The sequence below is a fragment of the Typopeltis vanoorti genome, chromosome 24 (genome assembly GCF_054136105.1).
Source record: "Typopeltis vanoorti isolate ZY-2024b chromosome 24, IOZ_Tvanoo_1.0, whole genome shotgun sequence".
NCBI lineage: Eukaryota > Metazoa > Arthropoda > Arachnida > Uropygi > Thelyphonidae > Typopeltis > Typopeltis vanoorti.
Window position 1 is genome coordinate 45,834,298 of NC_143572.1, and position 16,815 is coordinate 45,851,112.

The 16,815-nt window shown below is 35.7% G+C and overlaps 2 protein-coding genes and 1 non-coding gene across 3 annotated transcripts in view; all 3 read right to left on the bottom strand.

The window, feature by feature from the left end:
* LOC150093149 (uncharacterized) overlaps positions 1-2,203 on the bottom strand; it is a 16,238-nt gene extending 14,035 nt beyond the window's left edge. The window contains exons 1-2 of the mRNA XM_090414163.1: positions 2,144-2,203; positions 1,839-1,933 (exon numbers count right to left, since the gene is read on the bottom strand). The gene's annotated coding sequence lies outside the window, so the exon portion shown is untranslated. The remainder of the gene's footprint in view (positions 1-1,838; positions 1,934-2,143) is intronic.
* LOC150093150 (uncharacterized) lies at positions 1,831-16,021 on the bottom strand. Its single transcript, XM_090414164.1, has 5 exons — positions 15,925-16,021; positions 15,495-15,706; positions 15,176-15,297; positions 10,259-10,432; positions 1,831-1,933 (listed from the first exon to the last, which is right to left on the bottom strand). The coding sequence occupies exons 1-5, from the start codon at positions 16,019-16,021 to the stop codon at positions 1,831-1,833; spliced, it is 708 nt and encodes a 235-aa protein (XP_090270290.1).
* Positions 6,954-7,025, bottom strand: TRNAC-GCA (transfer RNA cysteine (anticodon GCA)). The gene has a single exon. It is a non-coding gene; the product is annotated as a tRNA-Cys (tRNA).
* Positions 16,022-16,815: the final 794 nt, after the last annotated feature.

Genomic DNA, 16,815 nt, shown 5'->3' on the forward strand with positions numbered 1-16,815 from the left:
CATTTCTCCTGTTATTAGTCTTTGTTTGTCTTTTTGTTTTATTGTCCAGATTTTGCTTCCATACATTAAGATTGGTAGGGCGAATGTATTGTATACTTTTAGTCTGGTTTGTTTTTGAACTAGATTTGGTTTAAATATAGAGTTGATTACATCTGTTATTTTTAAATATTTTGCAATTTTTACGTTTATATCTTTTTCATTTTCATAAGTGATCACACATCCTAGGTAGTTAAATGAATTCACCTGTTCTAAGATCTTGTTATGTATTACTATTTTAATTCTTGCTGGATCTAATAATAATAATAATAATAAACCTTTAATCAATGGAATATTATCAATCATCTCCAGGAACTCTAGAAAAATGTGGGAGTTGGTCTTGTCATAAGACCAACTCCCACATTTTTGTAATTTCTCTCCCACCCACACACACACCACTATCACCGCCACTCCCTGTGTTCTATGGTCTGCACTCCCACAGCTATTGATCCATAGCCAATGATACACCGCGAACGATTATTTAGATGTTATGTTAACTACTCTTTTTCTGAAAGTTCTCCACTATTGTCAGTCCATTGAATCTTGGTGTTGCAACCATCCGTCTGGATCTTGATCATTTACCAGTCTTAAATTAAACAACTATTTTGCTATCTTTACTCTAACATATTGGTCATTATTTTCTTAGATTAGTCCTGCTTTTACATTCTTGAATGCTGCGGACTTCATTAAGTTCCTCGTAATCTCCATGCTTAATACGATTCTGCAATTGATGTCATCTGTTAGCTCGTAATTTTGTCCTCTTTCGCTCTTAAGAGTGTTGAAGATTTGATCTGCAGCGGGTTTATTTAGGAGTATAACATCACTTGCATAGAGGAAAGCAGAAAGGTTTATCTTAGATTCCGATATTGGGTTTAAAGCCACTTTCCTTCATAACGTGCTCCATTACAGCTATTTTTGCATTAAGCCGTTTACAATATATAAATGAAGTATCCTCGATTGCTTTTCTTCTGGAACTTATCATATGTCTTTAAAAGTCTACAGAACTTAATTACATTTGTTATAATCTCCGACTCATGCTTAAAATAAATATTCAGTCTTGACAACTATAATAAATTTAGTTCAGGACTGAGGCAACTCGTACGAGTTGCCTCAGTCCTGAAGATACTTCAGGCGCAAACTTTGTTTGCTTACACTTGAATAAAGGATTAGAGTAAATTTATTATAGTCTAACCAAGTGGAAAATAAACTTCCAACTGACAACTATGTCTGGACTGAAATCAACTCTTTCCCCAAGTTTCTCTTTCCACATTTTTTTTAAAAATCGATCGAAGATAACTGGAAGAAGATTTGCACGTTTCATCATTACATGATACGTGCAGAGATCTCCTATTAATGGGTTATCTACCGGATACTGAACAAAACGAGGACCAGCTGAAAATTTGAGACTTAGCTAACCAAACTGCAGTAAATAATTTCATAATTTGGCAGTTAATACCTAATGGCATTTGATGTTTTTGTTTTGTTGGTGCGACCTGAGTTCGCATGACTTCAAGCACGCAAGAAATATTTATAAAGATTTTCAGCTGAAGGTGAAAAAGCCAGTCTCATGCGGATTTAGCAAGGTTTTTTTCTTTTGGAAACTCGAGTTTTTCATCTGCAAAAACAAGCAACCCGGCTAGAAGAATAAACACATTTATTTTTCTAGCCGGTTCACTGGTCCTAAAACTCATTATTATTAACATTTATAGTGAACATTCGTTCTCTTTCTTCACAATATTTTTAAACGACCTAGATATCACTATCTGTTTGCAAATTAAAACTTTTAGTTGCTAGTTACTCACCGCCAGGAAAAGTATGATGAGAGAAGTACTCGAAGTAATATCTTTCCCATGATTTCAGCAAAGGCTCAGGGAAGCGATCTTTAACGCAGCAAATTCTAAAATTCAAAATATATTAAATGATCATTAATTAAATTTCGTATAAACCTACAGGGGAAAATACATTACCTGGCTTGTCCATTTCAAGTGAGGTAGTTATCAAGTATTTTGTATTTAAAAAATAAAAAAGGGGAAAGACAACAGGTGAAGACCAGCTACTTATCGATTAAAAAAAAAAAGTGGGGGAGATAAGAGTGTCGCTTACTCACTTTAACAGTAATTATATTCTTGATTTAATTTTCTTTCACATGCTACCTCCCCAAAGATTCATGTCACTTTGGAATTAAGTTGGATTTTACTTAAATATATCTTAAATTTTTCGATTAAGGGATTTATTATTTTAAATCAGAAAAACTTTTACTTCAAAATATATTTAATTTTATATAATGTTATATGTCTCCTTGCATATAATGAATCCGTGGACTCCTTGGAGGTGTCACGTAAAAATAATATTTATTTATCTTTCTCGTATAGATAAAGAAATAGACTCATGTGACAGTTATTTACACATGATAAAATTTTATGACCGATGTCTTTCTTACATTGAGCTTTGGGAAAACAGTTTTGGTGGAGCAGAATCTTTTACTTGGATAAATAATATTAAGTAATATTAAGTAATATCTAATAATAAGATAATAATAAGGTACCGATGCATGACAAAGAATTTTTAATAGCTGCTAAAGAAGCAACTTTTGCATTTCATGTTGCTATTCACAATCTCAGCTTTAAGTCTGCCGATTGTTCATCTAAATTGATATCAAAGCTTTTTGAAACAAAGTTTAGACTGGGTAGAACAAAATGTGAAGCCATCATTGTTAATGTGATTGAGTCACTGTTGTTTCAGCAACTTTATGAAGATTTAAACAAAACAACTTTGTGACGATATCAATTGATTCTTCCAACAGGAAAGAAATTAAAACTGTGCCATGTGTTGTGCGGTATTTTGCACCAGATTGTGGAGTAAAAGTTAAACTTTTAGACTTTCAATCAGTTCCCAGTGAAACTGCAGAAATACTGACAAACCATTTAATGTCAGTTATGAAACTCATAATATAACAAAAAAAAGTATTGGATTTTTTGGAGATAACCGCAATAACAATTTTGGGGATGTACAGTAAAACGGAGAGGAGAAAACAATATTTACAGTCGATCTAAGAAGAAACTAGGAAGAAATATTGTGGGCATTGGTTGCGGTCTCACATCGTTCACAACTGTCTTCAAACTGCAGTTGATGTTCTACCTATTGAAATAGAAGCTTTAGTAATCAAAATTTATAAATATTTCCACATTTATACGGTTCGAGTCACTCAACTAAAAGCGTTCTGTGAATTTGTAGATGTAGAGTATAAAAAGGTTCTTCAACATGACAACACCCGTTTTCTTTCGCTATTTCCAGCTATTGACAGAATACTTGAAATCTATGAGGACTGAAATCATATTTTATTTCACAAGAACACCGTCCGGTGATGATAAAACAGTTCTTTGATAATGGTTGTGGTGAAATGTATTTGTGGTTTGTGCACGGGCAACTCAAATTGTTTAACAAATCTATCTTGATTATGGAAGGTACAAAAGCGAGTGCAACAGATATTGTCATTGAACTTAGAAAATTAAAAACAAATCTTGGGGAAAGGCGTAATAATAATACATTTATACCTCAAGAAGCAAAAAAGCTTTTTAGAATACTGGAAAATAATGGAAGTATTAATATTAATACAATACTACAAGAGTTTACCAAATTTTATGTCCGATGTCTTTCTTACATTGAGCTTTGGGAAAACAGTTTTGGTGGAGCAGAATCTTTTACTTGGATAAACAACAATGAAGTAACTTGGTCGGAAATTGAAGCTTCAGGTGAAAAAATTAATGAAACTCTTGCAAATAATGCAATAAACATGGATGAACTGTTTGTTGAAGTGGTGATTGCAAAAGCTTTTTGGTTGGCAAACTATGACATTTTGAAAAATAAAAGTTGCGAAGAAAAATGGATACAACTATTCAGTAATTTCAAAAAAAAAAGAACATTTCATTGCCCAATCTTGTCCGAATTATAGAATACATTTTCAGCCTGCGAGGCACATCTTCACCCGTTGAAAGGATATTCTCAATAATGTGGTCTGAAGAAAGAGGTAGAATGGCTGAATCAACAGTAAAAGCTGGATTGCGCTGCAAACTTAATAGTGAACTAAAGTAGTGAATTTTTCGACGCGATTAAAAATAACAAAGAATTTTTAAAGAAAGTTTACGCTAGTGATAAATATTAACAAATTTTTAATAATAAGGTATGTTCAGTTAAGAGTAATTAAAAATTATTACTACGAAATGTTGTTTTTTGTGAACCGTTCCGTTATTTAGCCTTTTCAATCATAAGTACTTAGCGTAGAGGGCGCTACTTTCTGTTTTGAGCGAACTCCCAAAAATGTCCCGGTTTGATGAAAAATTTTTATGGTAAGTCTACCCATAATACAAAGCACACCTCCTTTCGGACGTGTATAATGCAATGTATAATGGGAAGGGTCACTACCCAGACCGGTTTAGATCTTTTTGAGGTCTCATCGGTGGGACCCGGTACAGGAGAAATACCAAAGCTGAAGTAACGCAGAAGTCACATACATCTCATATACAAGTAGAGTATTATGGGATGTATACTAAGGCAAGTGATACGAAGTCATTAGCCTCTATACACAAGTAGTTCAGACGTGAATATATTTCACACGCAAAAACATTGTTTTGCTTCCTTGGGAAAAGGATTAAAAGCAAGTATAAAATTTCTTGTTATCTTTAATGTATAATAAACCCAAGTAAAAAAAAAACAAAAAAACTTTCTACATCTTTCTCTCATCTAGAGATTTTTATTAATAAGGTCAAGCACCTTTTGTCTATTTGTATATGAGTTATATATGATTCTGCATTACTTCAACCTTGGTATCTCTCTCGGATCTGGCTCCCACTGATGAGACCTCAATAAAGGTCTAAATCGGTCTGGGTAGTAACCCTTTCCATTATGCATTATACACGTCCGAAAGGAGGTGTGCTTTGCATTATGGGATACATACTAAGACAAGTGATATGAAGTCATTAGTCTCTATATAGGAGTAGCTCAGACGTGAACATATTGTTTCGTTTCCTTGGGAAAACAAGATTAAAACCAAGTATAAAATTTACTGGTATCTTTAACGCACAATTTTGGATGTTGTACAGTTTCTAGTAGATAATGATGTCTGATGGTATTATCCCGTTTCGCTTTACAGTCGAGCACTTAAATATCAGACGGTCTATTACAGCTAAGTTACTTGATTTAAAATATTAATAAATAAATTTTCTAATGCTTCTTTCTCCAAAGAGGGTAAATAGCATTTATTAAGATTTAAGGTTTTTGATAATCGGAAAGGCTATCTCTATTTTTCGTATTGCTGCAGTTGAGTGCCTTGTAGTATAAGGTGAAAGGAGACAAGAATGCAACAAACAACTACTGCCATCTCTCGTGTTATTAATTCTAATTATTTCTCTATCCATGTATGTGATGTGTTCTAAAAATCATCATCAGCAAAAAAAAAAAAAAAAAGTCGCGCAATTTTTTTTTTTTTTGAGTTGCAGCATTTAAAAACCTAAGTTTGTTCTTTCGGGAGAAGGGTAAAAAATATATTTATCTGCTCTAAAGATGAACTAACTCATCATCTGCTGTATAAAATAAAATAAACTAGGAAGAGTTTTCTAATCAGTGTTTAGAATCGAAGCTGTCGAAATTTCTTCCACTCTAGTAGATTCATGCACTAGCTTGGTTTTTATAATATAATATAAATAATATATATGTGTATCGGACTGGGCGAGATCTTTCCAAGTAGAGGCCGTTGTTATTACTATCCATTGTAAAAAAAAAAAAAAGTGTTATATATTCAAGAAACAGCTTAAACAAATACCGGAAGAATTATTTTTAGCGCAAAACATGTACAATAAAAGAAAAATCAGCTAATGCCTTTTATTCTCTTATAGGGAGTAGGCGAAGCCTTTTAACCCAATTTAGCTTTTGGAGATTCAGTGAGCAGTTCAATCTCCACCGGTAGCTAATCAGAGGTTGGCTACCTGTTTCAAAAATGAACGCGCTTTACAATCCTGAGGGTTACGAACATTCACCTCCCCCCCCACAGTCCTGACTTTGCATTTAATGCTTCCCATCTCTTTTGTCCACCTAGTTGGCAAGTTTACACATGTAGTGTCAATCTGTAGCAGTCTATCATTTTCTGGTTAAAGTATATCATTCCGATTTCTTCTAAGCCGGTATAAACACAACGTCATTGGCGACTGTGTGGGAAAATGATGTCTATATAAAGTTGATTGTGTTGTACATGCATCTAGTCTCACAAGAAAATCCTTCGCACAAAAGTGCAACATTATTATTATATCATCATCATCATCATCATTGGATTTATCATTTAATTTAAACTACAATATTATTAAAGTATTTTATATATATTTTATTTTCCAATTTTCAAAGAAAAGTTCTTTTCCATTCCCGCGTTCTTTTGAACTGCGCAAGCATTGATTTTATTTCCAAGAAATGCGTCGTTACGGAAAAATTCAATGATTACCCCATCATTTCAATAGACGATCCACTATGAACTTATATTTATACTAAATGGCAAATAAGCAAAACTTACTTGTAGATTCGTGGAAAATGTGGAGCCCGGAAGAGTTTTCCTCGAGCTAATGCATCAAGATGTCTGTAATAAAGAAGAAAGAAACTTCAGTTAGTGACCATTCGCTTTTGATTCCAGTTATTTTGATTAATTCATTTAATTTAATAAACAGAGTGAGATATTATAAGAATCAGAACGGATTTACACTGAAGAATATGAACATTATATTCACATTAATAATGTGAATTTGGTCCGAACTGTTGTAAGCATACAGTACAATTAATGTACTGTATGCTTACACACAAACAACGTAAGCAAGATGGTGGTCGCATAGTTGGCAACGAAAATCGTGTACTTGAAAGAAGAAGAAAAAAAAAAATTAAGGGAGCGCTCGGGATTGAACCGAGGACCTCTCGATCTGCAGTCGAATGCTCTACCACTGAGCTACACCCCCACTTTCTCGTTACTTTCTTCATCTCATTCACCTCTATGGTGAAGTAGCAAAAGTTTCACGACATCATGAATTGATCAAAATCAGGATTTTGGAAGGCATGCACTTTTGAGTAACGCAATATGAAACATCGCACTTTGGAAAATTCAGGAAAAACGTCTAAACTGTGTCTACAGTTCGGTTCCAGATGGGGATAACGTTTTTTTTTTTTTTGGTAGAACATCTCATATATTTCCATTCTCCTCATGGTTCAAAAGGAGGCCACAATGTTTCAGAAATGTTGCTTATATTTGTCGGTGAACTGTTGTTTAGGAATCTACCGTCCATAAGCAGAAATATCATTATCTAATGAATGAAATGTAACCAAGACTAAGCAAGTATTTTTTTAAGTCTTTTGTCATACTCGTAGATATGGATGGTATTATTCTCATCATTTTTCATAAATGACACTTTTTTCAGGGGGTCGGTGGTAAATGCTTAGCAGCAACAAAACACTGCTTCTATTCTGTGCTCAAATTTCTATCCTCCCCGCATCCCATATTCATAACCTATAGATAAACTGTCCCTCTAATAAACGTATTTTCAATATTAAAAAAAAAAAACTCCTAAGTCCTTACACCAAATACTGTAGCGAGTCACTGTAAATTCGACCTACTGTAAATTCTTGGTTCTATTTTGGAGAATTCAGTTTGAATCCTCCAAATGACACAGCCTGTCAAATTTCAGGTGTTATAGTCAATTAAAAAACTTTGAAAATAGTAAAAAAAAACGTCTAGTATCGTTTTCTTCTTCCTCTTATTTCTCGGCCCCCCATGAGAATTTTAACAGATCACATGTTCAGGGCTACAGCCTGAAGTATTGTGAATTCTATGTTTTTATTTTTTTTTAATTTATATTTAGCTTTAAGATTAAAACCCTGAATTTTCAATAGTATAAATCCTACTTACCTGTTCCAAAGATCTACGAACACGCATGTAAAATCCAAGAAAGAACTAGAATCGGACTTGTAAAGATAGCAGCTGTCAAGAGTTAGAAAGCAAATGCCATTCTCCACAGGACTAACTCCTGCCTACAAAAGGTTTTAAATTGATTGCGGGCTGGGTTAGAGTTAGATAATCCGGAATTGGGATTATCTAATTGATAATCCTAATTCCGCATTGCGTAAAAAAATTCCGCAAAAATTCTGCATTGCAAAGGAAAATCTTGGCAATGCAGATTTTCTGTCGCAACACACTTCTCTTCTAGACTCAGCCTTAACTAATCATGTTAACCCAAACAACCCGCTGTACATGATGACATAATAATAATAATAATTATTATTATTATACGGGCACCTCCATGGAGTCCGAAGACTCATCGCTGAAGACCTGATCTATCCACACAATTATTATTGTTGACAAATAATTATTGTCATATTACTGGTGGCCGATTAGTGGCGCTTTAATTTAGCATTTGCTTTTTAAATAAGTATAATTGTATAAATAGGCAAAAGTACTTTGCAATTTTGACGCGTGGAAACTGGCTGATGTAATTCCTATACATAAGCCAGGCAAAGACCCGCACCTACCGCAAAATTATCGTCCAATCAGTCTCATCTCCAATCTGGGTAAGGTTGCGGAGAAGGTCATCCTCTCACGACTCCAAACCTCAGTAAATGACCTAAACATCTTCCCTAAAGAACAGTTTGGTTTTCAGCAACACCATAGTACTACTCAGCAAATCCACAGAATTGTCAAATACATCACCACCAGCTACAACTGATGCCAGTGCACAGGAGCTGTTTTCCTAGACCTATCAAAATCCAAAGCATTTGACAAAATCTGGCATTTTGGGCTCCTGCACAAACTTATCTCAGCCGGTACCTTACTAAAAATGGTTTATCTAATCCACTCATATCTTCAGAATAGATCAATGCAAGTTAAAATCAACGGTTCTACATCGTCCCAGCGCCATATCTTTGCTGGAGTGCCGCAGGGATCTCTACTGGCTCCATTGCTGTTTTCTGTATACATGTCAGACATCCCACACAATCCGATGACTTCCATTTTGGCCCTGTATGCGGACGATACGGCAATACTAACCAGATCTCTCTCCGACCCCATTTCGTTACCAGAACGCTCCAAGAAAACCTTCTAAAGCTGGAGGGGGTTGGTCCTCCAAGTTGAGATTGGAAGTCAACCCCTTGAAAAGCTCAGCCATTCTTTTCACAAAAAGGCCAATGTTTCCTGTAGGAGATGTGTTACTATTCAATACTAAAATTCCCTGGCAGATAGAAACAAAATACCTGGGTGTAATTCTCGACAAAAAGCTAACTTTCAACCAACACATCAAGTCTGCGTGCGCAAAGGCATCTAAAGCCATAGCTCAGATCTACCCGATAATTAATAGAAATAGCAAGCTCAGCAACAGAATCAAATTTCAACTATACCAGATGACGATTCGTCCTATAATCACCTATGCCTCTCCAGCCTGGAGCCACACCTCTAATACTAACATTATCAAAATACAACGAGTGCAGAACAAGTGCTTGAGAATGATTCTGAACGCCCCGCAGTATGTTAGAAACAATCAACTTCATACAGATAGAAATATTCCCTATATTTTCTCTTTTCTACAATCCTTAGCTTCCAAGTTTTGCTTAAAGACGTCCACACACCCCAACGATTTTGTTCAGCAAGCTGCAGCATGCGAGGCAACGGACATATTCAAATATAGAAGACCAAAAGCTATATTAGCCTCCTATAGCGATGAAAAATCTCCATGCCCATTCAGGGCGAGCAAACTGCTCATAAATTTTACCCTCACTGTAACTACAATAGATAGCGGGGAATGTGAAAAACATCTTGCTTCACCCCTAAAGACATAAATGTCAATTGTCAATTTGGACGCGGCACACCATTTGAGAAACTTATAGCTTCTTATGCAATTCATCAATACGCATAAACAAACCTCCCAATATGTTCCATTAAAAACAAGAACGTACGCTTTTTATCGCTATTGAAAGACAAGGGTTCGTTGCATAAAAATTTTGGCGTAATATACAGTATTTCGATGTTGCATACGGAGTTATAAAGGTCCTCTTACGAAGGCAGTCACTCGCCAGCACTCTCGCAATCATAAAGAGTGCTAGTGAGTATCCACAGGTGGATTATACTATATTGTCTGCGAGAGTTCTCATGTTTTCCATCAAGCTATTGATGTTAGGTTACGCTAGAAATAATTGTTGAATCACTTACTTGGAAGCACTGATTTCACTGATGATATCACGGAATTTTAGTTCGGCAGTGGAAGAGTTGTATTTATTTGTGAGAGTCATGAGCTTCACAGTCCTGAGTGTATGGTCATCGATACGCATGAGATAGATCTCACCCCAACTACCCTCATCGATTTTTTGGCATAGTTCCCATTTCCTATAAAGAAATATTGAATTACTTAATATCCTTTAGGCCATAAAAAATTTATCATGTGATAAGGTCAAAATTAATGACAATGATATTGTCATTAATTTTCTGCGTGTATATTCTGCGTGTGTGTGTGGCGCGCGCACACGCACACACGCAGAATATACACGATTGCTTACATTACATGTGATTACAATTAGAAATAATGCAAGGACACTCGAGGTAGTTAATGAGATTAAATAGTCGGAAATAATTTCTGATAACAAATTCAACTTCTAACAAGCATGTAGGTGCCAAATGCCTGCAGTAATAAATCTAGCGAAATGGGCAAGAATTAAGCCAACGAACTCTGAAAATAATGTCTGATTATTATATTGATATAGGATATATCATCTAAGGCAGCTTCTCTTGTTTTGCCGGTATAACACCCATTTACTTGAAAACTCAAGAATTCTCTCCAAGAATATGAAACTACTTCGGGAAAATGCAATAAAAATGGCAATATTGTTCCAAAAACTACACGAATGTTTGGTTTATTACATCAAGTGGGCTCATCCAGATACTAAAAATATGCATTAAGAAGAATCACGGTAAAGAAAACGACTAGGAATATGACATCCATACTAACTGAAGCAAAACAGAAAGGAATGTTGGATGTTCTGTTGTTGACTTGCTCTAATACGAGATAGTATTAGTGCAGGAGAGGCCAACACTAAAGTGGTTTTCAATTAATGTAGCATATACTAAATTGAATATAAAAGTAGTAAAGTCAAGTACTGTATACGTGTCAAATATGAAAAATAAAACGTTAAAAAATAGTTAATCCAAAATTATGTAAATATATACACTGTATATGCAATGTAGCATACGGAAAATAAAAGACACTCCTAGTAAGAAAACAACACACACACACACACACACACACACACACACACACACACACACACACACACACACACACACCAGTTAACAGTTTTTCTTGAAATGATTCACTGATTTTCAATATGCTCTCTTAACTGTCTGTTGAAAAGCCACTTTACACTGGGTCTTATAAGTGGAAGCAGTCCTCTTCTTTAGTGTCTGTCTGCTTTCATTATTTTTAACCATCATGAAGGAAATCGTATTAGCTCGGAAGTAGCTCGTTTCCAACTTGAAACATCTAAAAAACTTTATCAAAATCAACTTTCTGACAAGTATATTTATAACAGTCTTTGTGTGGGAATAATGTGTTTATAACTTTAATGTTATTGTAAATACACACTCGATTCGAAGAGGCCTGTGAAGCTCAGTGGAAGTGACGCTTGCATCCTCTGCGCTGGGCTACTCGAAGATACACTTAAGTTCGAGTCTAGTCACCGACTAGAGGAACTTTTTCTAAGATTTTCTTCGACCGGTTCCCATTTTAGTCGATCTCTGCCACGAGCAAGCAGGTTTTTTCTCCCGGAAACTTGGGTTTATCGTCTCATAGAACCGAGATTATTTCAAACTAACACATCTTGTTAGGGTTAGGTATACCACGAGATGGCAGTACTTGTTTGCCAGTCTCTTTATCGGTTGCCACCTATAATTAGTGATAGTCATGGGCCAGCTATCTCTGATTGGCTACCGATGGGGGAGTGAACTGATCTCTAAAAGCTAGATAGGGTTAAAAGCCCTCGCCTACTCCCTGTAAGGGAATAAAAGGCGTTAGCTTATTATTATTATAATCGATTCGACTTCTTCCATTTCTAATAACTCTTTGCTCGCTGAATTAATTTTGTTATTATCAATTCTAGCATTCAAGTCTCTCATCACAACTTGAAAATTTAACTTACTTACTTTGTTCGTTACTTCATTCAGGAGGGAGTATAAGTTTTTATTACTTTCTTCATCACATTTTTCATAAGGAGCGATTTTTTTTTCCACAATAGCAATGCTGTATGCATTTGGGTTGCAATAAAACAAATATTATCCACAATACGAATAATGTCTTTTGCAAATATTGCGAGAAACCATTTCTATTAATAATGCTTTCAGATTAAACTCAAGTAAAAATGGCGGGAATGGAAGGCAGATATAAGATAGCAGTTTGCCCAGAAATCTTCTCGATCGAACGGCTTGGAAACGATGACTAAACCTTTCCAAGGCATGTTTAGAAGTGGATAATGTTAGCCAGGAAATCCACTATGAATTGTGATTATGGGGTAGGATATTATCAACACCAGAACACTTATTGGCATCCAAGACATTCGAACTTCCTTTGACATCCCTCTGTCTAGTGAAAGACCAGACAACGCATGCAGAACAATTCTTAGCAAATCAGCAAGTAATTCGCATAGTTTATCAATGCAGTATATAATAATTTTGTATTTTAATAAGTCGTCAGCTTCTAAAACGATTTATGGATTGTTACTGTGATATGACTCAAGAATGACTAATTCTCGATCATAAAATTTGTGCAGATATAAAGAACTCAAGAATAATTGGTGGAGACAATATCAGAATGAATTCCAAAGGTTAAGAGGGTAATTAGCGCAGGTACGAAATGGATGAATCAAGAGATAAGGTATGCAATTTGGAAGAAGGTATTATGAAAGCACAAGATGAGTAGTTATAACAACCAGTTGCATGAGAAGTATAAAGAGCAGGGGGAGGAAGGTGATTCGTTTGATAAGGGTAGCAAAAGTGCAATATGAACAGCAGTTAGCAAAAAAATAAAAAAAATCTAAGGATTTTTTTCGATATGTGGCCAGTAGAAGAAAGAATGATTGTGGCAGGATGGAACTGATTGGTGAAAGAATCATTACCGCTGCGGAGGATATAGTTGAGATATTTAATGAGCAATTTCTAAAGGTATTTCATTCTTATGAATGTGACATCATGCAGAACTTGAAAGCAGTGGGAAAGGAGGAGGAACTGTTAGTAAGTGAACACGAGGTATATGAGAAATTGAATACACTTCATGTAAATAAGGCTGAGGGACTTGAAGCTATTTCACCACGTGTCTTGAGGGAATATTCCAGAGAGTTAACAACAGTTTTTACATATCTTTTCGACATGAGTCTTGCAATGGGTCCAGTTCCAAAGGAGCGGAAAGACAGTAAAATTTTTGGAATTCATAAAAAGGTGATAAGAGTAGAGCTTTGAATTACAGACCAGTCTGTGTGTCCGGAGTTAAGGTATTAGAGAAGTCAGTTAGTACCAATTTTCAGAATTGGGTTGACAACAGAAAAATTCTCTTTGGCGGCCAGCATGGATTTGTTAAAGAAATATCGTGCTTTAGCAATCTGCTTACTTTTTATAATAAATTGGAAAATGCATTGGATAAGGATGTTGTATACACAGGGGTATATTTAGATTTTGCAAAGATGTTTGATAAATTGCCACATGACAAGCTGGTAATTAAATGGGAATGAATGGGGCTGAACAGCAGATCAGTTCGCTGGATTGGAGATTGGCTGTCTGATAGATATCAACAGGTTGTGTATGGGGGGGGGTGATATCCCAGAAGAGGAAAATTACTAGTGATGTACCCCCTCCCAAAGGTCTGTTTTGGATCAATTGCTGTTTAATTTGTATGTAAATGATATTGGGAGATGTCTGAATGGTGATATGCAGTTGTTTGCAGATGATGCAAAGTTGGGGAGAGCTGTCAGGAGTACAACGGATGCTGTGGTTTTGCAAGAGAACTTGAATACACTGGCTGAATGGGTAAATGAGTGGGGATATCAATTGAATGTTGCAAAATGTAAGATTTGAAATTTGGAAAGTAGAAATGGATTGTATGGTACACACGCGGTGGAAATAGCTTAGAAGAGGTAGAGGAGATGAGAGATCTGACAGTGATTGCAGACAATGACCTAAAATTTCGGGTACATGTTACTAAAATTGTGAAGACAACACAGCGGATAATGGGAATGATGCAGAGAGCACTGACTTGTAAGGATGTTATGGTTCCTTGTATAAGGCATTGATCAGACCACATATGGATTACTGTGCACTAATCTGATCACCTGGTTTTCAAAGAGATGAAGATGTGTTGGTAAAAGTTCAGAGACGATTGACTAAAGTGGTTTCTGGTCTCTGGAATGTTGAGTATGAAGACAGATTGATAAGATGCAGTTTGCAGAAATTGGTGGATAGAAGGAGTAGAGGGGATATGATCGAGATATATAAGCTCTTAAGAGGTTATTACCAGATTAATGTTGGGGAGGTTTTGAACAGAATGGGTGAAGACAGGAAGAGAACAAGAGGTCATTCCTGGAAGCTGTATAAGGAGGGTGTGAGCAAGGGAGTGAGGAGCAGGTTTGTTGAATGGAGAGTGATTGGAATGCATTGTCCGAGAATGTGGTGAGCGCAGAGACAGTGAACATATTTAAGGTATGTATAATAGGGGACCTCCCACGATGAGTCTTTGAGTCCATGGAGGTTTTTATATTAATAATAATAATAATAATAAGAAGAAGAAGAAGAAGAACTAGGGTTTCTATATATAAATCTCACAATGTGCAGAATTCCTCAAGAGCACATCACTGATAAATTCTGCAATGAACACATCAGTTCAATGACTCGATCGCTGAAATCCAAAGATGCACAGAACTCTGCATTCGAGCACAGTGGAACACGATTTATTTATTTTAATAACAGCTGGAGGAAGTCCAGTCACCCGATGCGAATGGATGTCAACCAACAGTTATTTGGTGGTAAATATTTGTGCCATAAGCATTTAAATGGTGGTAAACAAAGTCAGGCGTATGCTAAGATTGTACCTACCGTTTGGGAATTGCCCAGCAGAAAGGTACAGGGTACTGAAGTGCGGTGTAATCTAGTAATGAAAGTGCAGCTGTCCGACTGGCCCTTTCAACCCTCAGTGGTCTAGGCACAGCAGTTAATTTCTGGAATAAAAGAAAGAATGATATGTTACTAACATTAATTCTTAGAGGAAGTACACACACACACACACACACACACACACACACACACACACACACACACACACACACACACACACACACACACACACACACACACACACACACACACACACACATGCACGCACGCACGCACGCACGCACACTGAGAATATACTCACCGGATTTTTTCCTTTTTCAAGTACCAACTTGTAAAGAATTCCTAACTTTTTCGTCACATGTTTCCAAAACCAAGGTGCTGTTCCATCATCATTGTTGTATAGATTTAATGTTATATTTAACTTCTTAACAATTTCGCGAAGCTTTTGTTGCTTTTTCTTTCTTCTTTTCGGATTTTGATCTTTTTTTAATAGATGTCGAATCCTTTTCCGAGCTATGTAGAAAGACAAACGTAACACGTTAGAGATTTTGTTGTGTGTGTGTGTGTGTGTGTGTGTGTGTGTGTGTGTGTGTGTGTGTGTGTGTGTGTGTGTGTGTGTGTGTGTGTGTGTGTGTGTGTGTGTGTGAGAGAGAGAGATCGTTCCATTAATTAGTCTAAATCAATGACATCTGACCCTCCCCCATGGAAAAAGCTCCTGAAAATGGACGTACCTATTCTGTTCGGTTTGATGCCGAAATGCTCGCTTGTTGTTGATACAATTTCAACAAATGCGTCCTTAGTGGAGAGGGCATTCGCTGCAACTTTCATGGTTAAATTTAGCCACTTAGTGCCCACTGCAATATTAAACCACTAAAGCCCTTTGTTTCTGTGCATGTAATGTAAATCGAGAAACAATGGATTTACTGCGATTCTTTGTTAATTGGGGGAAAAAAAAACGATTCTCAGTTCCTAACAATACCTGGTCGAATATTTTGTAACAAACAACTTTCATTTGTTTCATTTGTCTCATGACGAACTATTTTGTTATTTAAATACTTAATATTTGAGGTTTTTTTCTTATTCATATCGATTTAATAATTAAAATGATATCAACATATCTCATGGAAATTATATCTCTATCGGAATTATTTTATGTAGCTTTTTTTTTCTTTTCTTTTCTTCCTTTTTTATGGAAATATACCTTAACGTCCTCGAAAAGGAAATAAATAAATAAATACTTTGTTGAACTTTCTGACTTAATTTCTAGAAGGATTATTCTTAGTAATGAACTATATCTATATAACTATTTTCATGTATTTTTTTTTTCCATTTTGTGCTCTAAGTATTCACAATAACTTGAAATGCACAACATCAAAATGTTGACATGCTCATTCAGAACGCATGTGTACCAACAATCTGTATTTCAAGTAAGAACATTCAGCAGGCTTCGTAAACGTTTGGTTGTTCAAAAAATCTCAAAAAATGAGTAACGTTTACACATATAACAAGGTGATCGCGCATTATTGTTATTCTGGTTTCCGTAAAACATCTTTAAATAAAACAATGGTTTCGTATCTACAAAATATCAAGCTTTCTTCCCCCCCCCCCCCAAAAAAAAACTA